This window comes from Megalobrama amblycephala, linkage group LG14 (assembly GCF_018812025.1).
Source record: "Megalobrama amblycephala isolate DHTTF-2021 linkage group LG14, ASM1881202v1, whole genome shotgun sequence".
NCBI lineage: Eukaryota > Metazoa > Chordata > Actinopteri > Cypriniformes > Xenocyprididae > Megalobrama > Megalobrama amblycephala.
Window position 1 is genome coordinate 39,855,008 of NC_063057.1, and position 11,872 is coordinate 39,866,879.

Consider the following 11,872-nt stretch of genomic DNA (forward strand, 5'->3'; position numbering starts at 1 on the left):
AACAGAGATCTAGAAGAACAGGATCATAGTGGACTTGAGCAAGAGACTCACAGAGAAACATTTCATGAGAGCAGAATGAGCCGTTGACTGAAGTGTTTCTCTGTGTTTGGTTATTATATAATCATCAGTCAGACGTAGCCTACGACGTAGCCTGATGTGCACCTCTTCAAAAATATAACAACGCGTCAATTCTACGCTGACCGCAAGCGCTCTGATTGGTCTGCTAGAACCCCTCCCTCAGTGAGATTAGTGTGTGAGTGTGAGTCAAGATGAGTGATAGTGTGAATCTGTGCTTTTCTCAAGCTCTATTTGTGCTGATGGAAATCACAGTCATTCAGTTGTTATTGTAGTGTCACATAAATCATTTTAATATTACTGTTAAAATTACCTTTCAACTGAAGTGATCACACACAGGATTCATTCACATTCATCAGTCAGAATCTCAAGGCTGATTTATACTTCTGCGTTCGAGTGTACGGCGTAGCTATGGTGTAGGCTGTGTGTAGCACGCGTAGCCTACGACGTAGCCTGATGTGCACCTCTTCAAAAATATAACAACACATCAATTCTATGCTGACCACAAGCGCTCTGATTGGTCTGCTAGAACCCCTCCCTCAGGTCAAAAAAACTGGCACGGGGCAATCGGAGAAGAACGAGCACTTTCAACTTCCATATGAATGAAAAAACTGTTTCAGGGGACACATACAGTCAAACTGCAACAAAAGTCATTACCTATTTGCCGCTTCTAGTTGTAAGCTTCTCTGACAATGTACACGATGAGCTGCTTCTTCTTCGGATTTTGCCTTGATCCTCAACAGCTCTGGAAATCTCTTGGGAAACATTTTTCTGAAAGGTATATTGAGTTTCCAGACAGCAACAGCTCAGAATTTCACCAATATTTAAACACTTTTTTATAACAATGTGAAATCCATGAACTTGATGGTACCAGTTTAATTAATCAACAAGAGCTGCTTAAATCTGACAGTAGTGCAGGTTATTGGCTGAAGTGTGGAGGTGATGAGCTTTGATTTCTGTTTTCTGTAGAGTTTCCAGTCTCTCTCAGCTCCTGAATCTACAGATGTAAATGACGATCCATTCAGTTCTCTATCCCCTTTTGATGTTGTGAGAGAATCTGTCCGTCAGCTGAGAGACAAACTGGAGGATTTCTGCAAAGAGGAGCTGAAGAAGATCTCTGACAGAGGTAAAGTCCTGAAATGATCCTCCATCATCTCATATCATGTAGAAGATCATATTAGAAATGTCTTAGTAATGGATGCAGGGATCATTTTCTCTTGACATGATAATCACACTCTTCATTGTCTGTTGATTTCCACAGTCACTTTCACCAACATTGTTCCCAGAACCAGGAACGACTTCCTACAATGTAAGGCACCTAGAAAACAAGAAGAAATCTCTGAGTGTGTTCATGTTCTTCCTGTAGAAGGAGAAAGAAAACATGACAAAAGAGTTTTATAGTTTATCACCTAAGTTATGCTTTTCACAGGGTATCTGGTTAACTGTACTGAGGCATCAATAGTTCAGCATTTTTTAAAGATCAGACAAATTGATAATTCCTGATTCTGATGTGTTTTATCTCCATCAGATTCCCATCAGCTCAATCTGGATCTGAACACAGTGCATAAACACCTCTGTCTGTCTGAGAGTAACAGAGTGATTACTGTCACTGACACAGAACAGGCGTATCCTGATCATCCAGACAGATTTGATGTGCGTCTTCAGGTGTTGTGTAGAGAGAGTGTGTGTGGATGCTGTTACTGGGAGACTGAGTGGAGTGATGAATGTGTGTATATATCAGTGTCATATAAGAGCATCAGCAGGAAGGGAGGGGGTAATGAGTGTTGGTTTGGACATAACGATCAGTCCTGGAGTTTGATCTGCTTTTCCTCCTGTTACTCATTCTTACACAATAAGATAGAGACTAAACTCCCAGTAAAGTCCATCAGCAGGAGAATAGGAGTGTATGTGGATCACAGTGCAGGAACTCTGTCCTTCTACAGCGTCTCTGGAGACACAATGAGCCTCATCCACTCAGTCCAGACCACATTCACTCAACCGCTCTATCCTGGGTTTAGTGTTTGTTATAAATCATCAGTTAGACTGTGTTGATGAATCAGAATAGACTTTAGAGCAATTCTACCCATAATGCTTTGATCTGCATGATGAATCAGTAACAGTGAGATGTTTTAGTCTTTTATTTTCTCTTCATTACATTAACCCTTAAATGCATACCTCGGGTCTTTAGTGACCCGGGACGTCATTCACTACCATCCTCCTCGTTCATTTTTTAAAGTTAGACATCAACCTTCTTGGTATTCCTCAATAAATTCATTATAAAGAATATAACAAGAAAAAAAATCATAAAATTATAAAAGAATGCCTATTTTTGTATTCATTTTTTGTAAAATTTGTATAGGGTCGCCAACGACCCGAGGTGTGTATGAGTGTACGTATATTTTTTTGCACAATAATAATTGAATCTTAGATGACGGAATAAGTGCAATTCACCTTTATTCCACAAGGTGGCAATGTCTGAAACACAATGCTGAAGTGACGACTCATTCAGACAGAAAACGAAATAATAAGAAAAACATGAAATGGCTCAGCGATTTACTGCAGAGCAAGTACTGACCGCAATCAAATATGACTTTAACTGTTACAGGATGAATCTGGTGAAGCTATTAGAGATCAAAATATTGATTTTGAAGATGTTGAAAATTATATAGTTTTGAGAATACGTTTGAGATCACGAATGGGCTCATATTCGTGACCTCAAACATAAAACTAGCCAATTATTTGCTGAACTTACTGGGAAATGAGCTCTGACGAGGACAGTGATGATGGCATAAAACATCTGCTCAAATGGAGCTCTTTCAAGCTCCAAAAGGTAACAAAATATGATTTATTTTATTCTTCTGTAATTGTTCCTCTAATATCAGAGGAGTTTTATATTATCGCAACAGGTAGAGATCCTTCCGTGTTAGATATAGATCCGGGTCGATAAAGACCCGAATATGTAAGAATGATTGGCGAAAAAGTCATGCATTTAAGGGTTAATACTGCAGCTGAACTTCTGTCAGTGAAATAACATGTCAGAATAAATGTGTGTAATAAATCCTCATATAGACGGTGAGATCAGTGTGTGAGTGTGAGTCAAGATGAGTGATAGTGTGAATCTGTGCTTTTTTCAAGCTCTATTTGTGCTGATGGAAATCACAGTCATTCAGTTGTTATTGTACTGTCACATAAATCATTTTAATATTACTGTTAAATTACCTTTAAAGAGAAGTGAATTCTGAAATGATCACACACAGGATTCATTTGCATGTATCATTCAATAAAAATTCAATAAAAAATGTTTTTTTGTTGTAAAACTGATAAATGTCAATTTATTAATAAATGTGAAATATATAAAATCAAATCATATGATCATGCTGTAAACCCTTGATCAGTGAAAATATGAGCATGATTATTCTAATCTAATCCAGTTTACTTTAAATAGACCTCTTGAAGAGGATTTGAATTTATAGACCTGGGTCCAGTTGTTCAAAAAGTTTAATCTGGATCCAACTGATCTAGATTTGGAAATCCCATGTTTTGCTATCCAGGATCAGGTAATCCATCTTGCATTTGTGCTGATTTTTCACAAAATATGCTTGGATCTGTAAGTGTTCTGTGTTTGTTTCCCTGTGTCACATGTTCTTTTGTTCAGTTTTCCCAGCACTAGTTTGTTCCCTTGGTTACCCTTATTGAGTTCTATTAGTCCCAGCTGTGTCCTGTTTATTAGCCTTGTTTGCCCATTTGTCTGACCCGTATATATTTCTTGTGTTCTCCCTCAAGTCTCTGTCGGTTCTCGTCTCTGTAATACGTCTGTGTCGTGCTATGTGTATTGATCTCCTGCGTGTTGTCATTGTAGACCCTGATATTGAATCTCCATCATCTTTGTGCATTTCCTACTACCATGCAATGTGACAGAAGAACCGACCAAAACAACACCACCCTGGCAGAGGACTGCCTATGGGGACTGAGGCAGAATGGCCGTCCATTGGAGAGGTATGTGGAGGAATTTCTTGAGTTCTCTTACGAGATGAGCTGTCCAGAGATCTCGCTCTGTGTGTATTTTTGGACGGGACTGGATAAGGAAACCATTCGGTATAGTGAACTCATTTGTTATTACTCCCTAGCCGAGTCCATTAATCTGATTCTGTATTTAAATGGCTCAAGTTTTGAAGTCGAAGAAGGGCCAGAAGTCCAGAAGTCTCCTCCTCATCCAGCCCTATCAGAAACACACAAGATCTCACCTGCTCACCTCGAGCCAGTTCCCTCCGCATACCCCTCCAATGGGTCTGTCCATTTCTGTCCTCCTGCCGTTCCCCAAGTCCTTAACTCTGGGAGCCAGAACCTCAACACGAGATGGCCACCACTCCAGAGCCTCGTCGCAAGATGGCTGCCACGCCTGAGCCCTTGGTCAAGATGGCTGCCACCACAGCTCTGTATCTCTTCCTCACTCAGGATCCAGTCCCTGACCTCAGTCCAGTGATAGTTCCCATCCCTTACCTGAGTCCAGAGGCGACTCTCTTCTTCGTCCAGAGGCCACTCTCTCCTTTGTCCCGAGGCGACTCTCTCCTTCATCCCGAGTCCAGAGGCGACTCCCTGCTTCGTCCAGAATCCAGAGGTGACTCCCTTCCTCATTGAGAGCCTAGAGATGGCTACTGTCCCCGAGTCCGCTCGAGAGCCCGCTCCAGTCCCGGAGTCCGCTCCAAACTTGGCTCCAGCCCCTGACCAGCGTCCAGTGATGGCTCCAGCCCCTGTCCAGCGTCCAGTGATGGCTCCAGCCCCTGTCCAGCGTTCAGTGATTGCTCCAGCCCCTGAGTCCGCTACAGACTCTGCTCCAGATCCCACTCTAACCCAGAGAGCCATAGCTCCTCCCAAAAATATTTGGGGGGCACCACATACCTGTGGCCATAGTGGCCGAGGCCACGGAGGCCGCACCGCCATGCCCCCCTGAACTGCCTGACCCAACATGCCCCTTGAACCGTCCGACCCGCCATGCCCCCCCGAACCGCCCGACCTGCCATGGCCCCCCGACCCGCTCCTTCTACACAATGACTGCACCTCTAAAGACCCCTCTGTCAAGCTCCTGAAGTTCACAGTCATCGGCCTCATCCAGGACAGTAATGAGTCTTCTTACAGACAAGAGGTTAAAGAGCTGACTGTCTGGTGCAGTCACAATAACCTTGAGCTGAACATGCTCAAAACAGTGGGGATGATAGTGGACTTTAGGAGAAAGTCCCCCCCAGCACTCCCCCCTCTCAGCATCCCCCCTCTCAGCATCATGAACAGTGCTGTGGAGGCAGTGGAGTCATTCAGGTTCCAGGGCACCACCATCTCTCAGGACCTGAAGTGGGACAATCACATCAATTTCACTGTGAAAATAGCCCAAAGGAGGTTGTACTTACTTTGTCAACTAAAAAAAGTTCAACCTGCAACAGGCTCAGATGACACAGTTTTACTCGGCTGTCAGTTTTGTGCACTTCTATAACTGGTTTGGGTCAGCCAGCAAATCAGAGATAAAAAAAAAAGAGACTGCAACAGACTGTCAGCTGAAAGGATGATTGGTGTGCCATAACCTGATATTGCTGAGTTCAACATGTTCCTGGGTCAACATTTTTGTTGATCCTGGAACAACATTCAAATCAACCAATCAGATTTGAGGGACAAGTTTACAGATTATGTCAAGTTTAGGCTTAAAATCATGAATTGGTGCTTCTACATCAGTGTTATTCATTTATCATTTCTATCACTGATTTTTGGGATAACTTATGGGTAGGTTTAGGTTTAGGGGTAGGAACAGTGTTAAGACTAAATTTTCAAAATGGAATGTTGTTCCAGGATCAACAAAATATGTTGACCCAGGAACACATCTAACTCAGCAATATCAGGATGTGCATTGGTGTGCACCTGCCCAAACTTCAGAATTTGTACTCCTCCATAGTGAAGAAATAAGGAGATAACGTAATCACAGACCACTCTCACCCCAGATACAACCTGTTCGCACTTCTCAGCTCAGGCGGATGTTACATTTTTCCCCAATGTTATCTCCACCTTAAACAATTCACACAGCAATTTCTACCTGTTTCTATAATTCATGAGGGCAATAATTAGATATTATGCAAAAGTACAAATCTGTACAAAAGTCTTCTGTTCCAGATGTATACCATCTTATTATTATCAGTGGTATGAAGTATTTGAGTAAAAGTATTTAGTTACTGTACTTGAACATCTTTTTGGCAACTTTAGTTTTACTGAGTATCAAATATATTAGTAACTTTTACTCTCTACTTGACTACATTTTTGAAAAAGTAAATGTCCTTTCACTCCATGATATTTGTGATGAGTAATGCCTTTAGAAATTTGCAAGTGATGTAGATTCTTAAACAGGAGTACAGACACACAACTGGAGAAACTACATCGCCCTTTTAGCCAAGCCAGAAAAAATGTTGGAGTACATGATGTTCAATCAGCGAAAACAAGCGTTGACCAATGGCAACAGACAGCGTTTGACAAAACCCAACAAAGTGTCTATTGGTGTTGGTCAGCATCTGTTGTTGCCTGAATTTTATTTTTGTGTGTGCAAGATTAATGTCAAGTGGCAGATTTAGTAGTGATTAAAGGGGTGGTTCATTGCGATTTAACTTTTTTAACTTTAGTTAGTGTGTAATGTTGCTGCTTAAGCATAAACAGTATCTGCAAAATTACGGAGCTAAAAGTTCAATGCAATGTCATGGCCTCGAGATCATATGGTGAGGGAACGTTATATTTTTTCTAGTGGCCACGACTTCATTATGTTGAGAGAACGACATGTATGACAACACGCAGCAACCTGGAATTATCACAAATGGATGAGATGATACAAACTTTCAGTAACATAAAGTACAGAATATTAATTAGATAAAGAAACATGGGAAATTAAGGGGAAAATAAAGCAAATAAATGTACAAATGTAACTAATAATATAAAAATATTTAAAAAAAAATAAACAATAAGTGAATGGATTTAAAAGACTGTGGGATGGAATTAAAATGTACGTTTAAACATTTATAAACTTTATTCGAATGCTGTCTAAGCAACATCGTGCGCAATACAATATAATATGCACTATGTTAATATAATAATTTCTTAATTCCATTCTTTTTCTAAATTAAAAATAAATATTATTATAGGCCTATTCATTTGTGATAATTCCAGGTTGCCATAGTCACGCAGGTTGTTTACGCATTTAACTCATGACCATGAGAATTAGATGTTGTTCCCTCAACATAATGAAGTCGTGGCCACGAGAAAAATAAATCGTTCCCTCATCATATTATCTTGAGGCCACAACTCAACTCAACACAATCGCGTGGCCACGACATAAGGATGTTATTACCTCAACAAAATGATCTCGTGGCCACGAGTTATTATCACGTTCCCACGAGTTTATATGTTGTGGCCACAACAAAACTAAATGAACCGAACATGTCCCCTCCTGGTCACCGTAGCTTCAAACTGTAAGTATGTTTTATTGTTTGTACTTGTCTTTTAAACGTTTAGTTCTGGGGCCCGTTCTTCGTACGTCGCTTATTACATCCGAGATCAAATGACACATCCAAGATGATATCATCGTGCTAATCATGATCCGGCTAATTGGGTTCTTCGAACACACCTGTTGTGTATGATTAGTATCGCTGGATTGAGTTATCTGAGATAATTGCGCGTTCATGTGTTGGCTTAAAAGGGGATATGTATCGATAGTAGAAACATTGATCAGCAATGCAGCGATTGGCTGGAGTCAAGACGGCAACGTAATGACATCATAGAATGAGAAAAGACACCTGACGAAAAACTTGACGAATTTCTAGACATTTATAAGGAAACAGCCAAGCGAATAAATGACAGAAGAACGACATAAATGTTAGATAAATGAAATGTGCACTATTTTTTTTTTTTTTACATGATTACCCAATTATTTAGGCTATATTCACAATTTCTATTATTTGTACATTCAATTTTTTATTTCAATGTTGTAATTAGCAACTAATTTACCTTTGAAGCATATTTGACAGCATTAATTAAAGTTTCTTAAGGGTCAAGATCAAGTTATCTGCATCTCCTGCGCTTCATCAAGCCACTCCCATAATATATGTCGCGGTTCAAATGCACAAATGCATGTATGGCATAGACATCTGTACATCATGTGTGTAAGACTCCAATAAAAAATATTACGTAATTATTCCCTCACGAATGAATCTCTCACAGAGTAAAACTGTCGGTGTCTATATTATGACACTACACGGCATTATAGTGTTATTTGCAAATTTATTTTTAAATCATTATTATTGTCCCTGGTTTACATTAGGGTACTCTTGTGGGAAAGTAGCAGAGGCTGGGACAGACTTTAAACATCACCTCCGCTTAAAAAGATGCAATCTAATCCTGTTTACATGAAATAAGCCTGCTCCCGAGCAGGTTTGAGCTTACGGACCTGTTGCTATGACAGCAAGTCTAGGATGAGCTTCGAAGAAACCAAACGATCCAAGATCATGCCAAATCGTCAACAATCAAATCCAGCTAACTGAGTTAGCGACGTACGAAGAACGGGCCCCTGTTGCTATTTTTTGTTGCATCAAGGACATATACAAAGAGCAACTCATTTTTTGCTTCGCTAGCCAGTTAGCTAAATTCTAGTGCATACTTCTCCAACAAACTTATATGTTCATAGACAAACAGTTGTTCTTGCTATAAATTAAACGATACCTTTACAAAAATGCTACTACTCAGGCATATTTCCGGCTACAGTAAAGCTTTAATCAGGATAAAACTGTATATTGAAAGCTATAAAACAGCAGTGACAGCATCTAAACACTTTAGGTGCGTCCCAATTCGCGTACTTATGCACTATTCTATGACGTTTTTAAGTATAAATAGTGCAAGTAGTGCGTTCACAGAAAATTCCAAAAAGAAAAAGTGCACTTTAAATACCCGGATGATGCACTAAATTAACGGAAAAAAAGAAGTGTGGAATGTTGGACACTTTGTGCACTCAACTGTCGCAGCTTTAATTAAGTAGCAGAGGGGAAGGGAGGATCGGACTCCGTTGTTAAATGACAAAATAACCTTATACAATTCACGCACTACATGGATGAGTGAATAGCGCACAAGTACATAGTGTATAAGTGCATAATGCGTCATTTGGGACGCAACTTTTGACACATGTAAAAAAAAAAATTAAATACCATTCATAAACCTCCTTTAAAAGCTGCGATTGCAGAGGTTCTGCTTGACCCTCTTCATCTGGGTCTGATTCAGGCTCAATTTGATACAGCAATATAGATGCCATTATTTACATTTCCACTGAAGCATGATTCACGATTCACTGGGCCAGCTACCAACCTGCTAACCAATCTGAGCACACTGCGTATTTCGGAGGGAGTGGCTTCATAGAAGCAGGAAGTCAAATGAGCCGTTCATATGACAATTTAAACAGAGGTGTAGAATAAAGGTAAAATATATGAAAAATACAGCGTTTTCAAAAAACCCCGAAGCATTAAGACATGTTAAACTGTGCCCCAAAAACACAATCAATCCTCGAAAAAAAAAAAAAAAAAAAAAAAAAAAAAAACTGAACCACCCCTTTAATGTTTTGTTATGCTAATTTAGTTTGGCTTTGTTTGAGAACATGTTAAATGCTTTATATTGCTGAACTCATTCAGCAAGTGTTTATCATGCTATTGTTAACATGTTAGCATTTTATGAACTAGCTTGTTATAGCTAGCTATCTTTACACTAAATTACATGATAATGTTAAGATTTGAGTACACTAATTCATACTTTAACTTACTTATGTTAACTAAGTAAGTTAAAGTATGAATTAGTGTACTCGAACCTTTCAAGTTAAGAATAATTCAAATGTATGAGTACAAAATAAAAATGCCAATTCTGCTTACTAAAACTTTGAATTTCTTAATTTAAACATTTTGAGGCAATCGATTGACAAAAAAAGTTCAGGAAAAAAACTGCTCACTAACAGAAATTTTCTTTTCTTTTCAGTATCTTATTGAAAACTTCAATTTTTATTAATTCAGTGCTTGCAAAAACACAAGTTACTTCCTTTTTTAACTTGAAAAAAGAGAAAGATTTATATATAGTACTGATCAACTCTGTTACTGTCAATTCTGTTACATACTGTCAACATTGTTACTTGGTAACAGATTTTGACGTAACAGAACTTACCATTTTAAACTTGCTACTTGCTAGCAGAAATGCTAGGAGCACATGGCACTAATGAAATCATGATTAAAAGATGTTTAAACAACCCACTGTGTGATCAGTGATAATCCCTGTTTTCTTTTTAATATTGTGGTAACAATTTTGACATTTTACAAAATAAATCTTGTCCCTGGTTTCACAGACAAGGCTTAAACTAATCCTGGACTAAAATGGATGTTTGAGCTCTTTTAACTAAAAGCAACATGTACTGACATATCTTAGAATATGTTAGAGCCATTGTTTTGTCTCAAAGTTATTTTTAAACAATTTAATGTAGTAGGATTTGAAAAATGACTACTTAGGGCTAAATACAATTAATTAACAATTATCAAAAGATTGTGATCCATGACAATGAGTAAAAAATTATTAAACTAATTAAAAATATAACCATCTAAAAAAAGCAGAAAACAATAATGACTTTGGACACCAAATGTACCTGCAGTTACAGAATCACTATATATATTTAAATTTCTATGAACTATGCAAGACGGTGGGACACGGTGTGTGGATGGTTGGCTCGGCGGAAGGGCAACACTGAACTGTGACTGGAGTGACGATGGTAGGAAGCGATGACGAATCAGGAAGTGAGCAGGAAGTGGATTGGATGGAAGAAGGAGGTGAAGGAGGTAGAATGAAATGGAGTCTAGTAAATTAGGAAAAGGAAGAAAATACATCAAGAAAACTTGGATAGTGATAAGGAGGTAAGCATACGGAAAGATGTAAAAAGAAATGAGGGGCACAAGGTCATCGTTACGTTTGAATCACCAGGATCAAGGAACCCATTAAAGATAAGTGAAGCATTAAAGAGCAAAATAGGAAACATTGTGTATGCCAAAACATTGCAAGATGGAAGCATAATGGTTATATGCAAAGATGAAGCACAGAAAGTAAAGGCATTGCAAATAAAATCACTGGCAGGATACACAGTTAAATGTTCGAGCTGGAAAGAAAGAAGAGCAGTTAGAGGGGTAGTATATGGTATTCCTACAGAAGTGACTGAAGAAGAAATTAAAAGAAATGTATCAAATGCTAAGGTTAGCAAGGTGAAGCGACTGCAATTCACAAAGGATTGACTGAAAAGAGACAGCTTATCTGTAATGATAGTAGAGTACAGTTTGAAGAAGAAGCACTGCCAATGAGGGTGATGGTTGGATATATGAGCTACAGTGTAAGGGAATATATTCCACCTCCGTTGAGGTGCTATAAATGCCAAAGATTTGGGCATGTGGCTGCTGTATGCAAAAGTAAACAAAGATGTGGCAAATGTGGAGGAGAACACCAGTATGGAGAGTGTGGAGAAAATGCAAAGTTGAAGTGTTGCAATTGTGGGGAAGAGCATAGTGCAGCATATGGGGGCTGTAAAGTAAGGAAAAGAGCAGTGAAGGTACAGAATATCAAGATAACTGAGGGGATAACATATGCTGAAGCCATTAAAAGAGTTAAGAATAGTGAAACTTCGGATCTAAATGAAAAACCAGACAGTATGGCTAACCACAAAGGAAACAATCAATGCAATGTCAGCAAAGATTTGCTGATAATAGATAAA

The 11,872-nt window shown here is 39.0% G+C and overlaps 1 protein-coding gene across 2 annotated transcripts in view; it reads left to right on the plus strand.

The window, feature by feature from the left end:
- The window catches only part of LOC125245250 (tripartite motif-containing protein 16-like), a 169,492-nt gene extending 167,154 nt beyond the window's left edge, over window positions 1–2,338 (plus strand). The window contains exons 4-6 of one of the 2 annotated variants that reach the window (XM_048155789.1): window positions 1,045–1,201; window positions 1,337–1,384; window positions 1,604–2,338. In XM_048155789.1, the coding sequence (XP_048011746.1) occupies window positions 1,045–1,201; window positions 1,337–1,384; window positions 1,604–2,127 (729 nt within the window). In that variant the 3' untranslated portion in view covers window positions 2,128–2,338. The remainder of the gene's footprint in view (window positions 1–1,044; window positions 1,202–1,336; window positions 1,385–1,603) is intronic. The other variant, XM_048155790.1, reaches the window with a different exon arrangement.
- The last annotated feature ends 9,534 nt before the right edge of the window (window positions 2,339–11,872 follow it).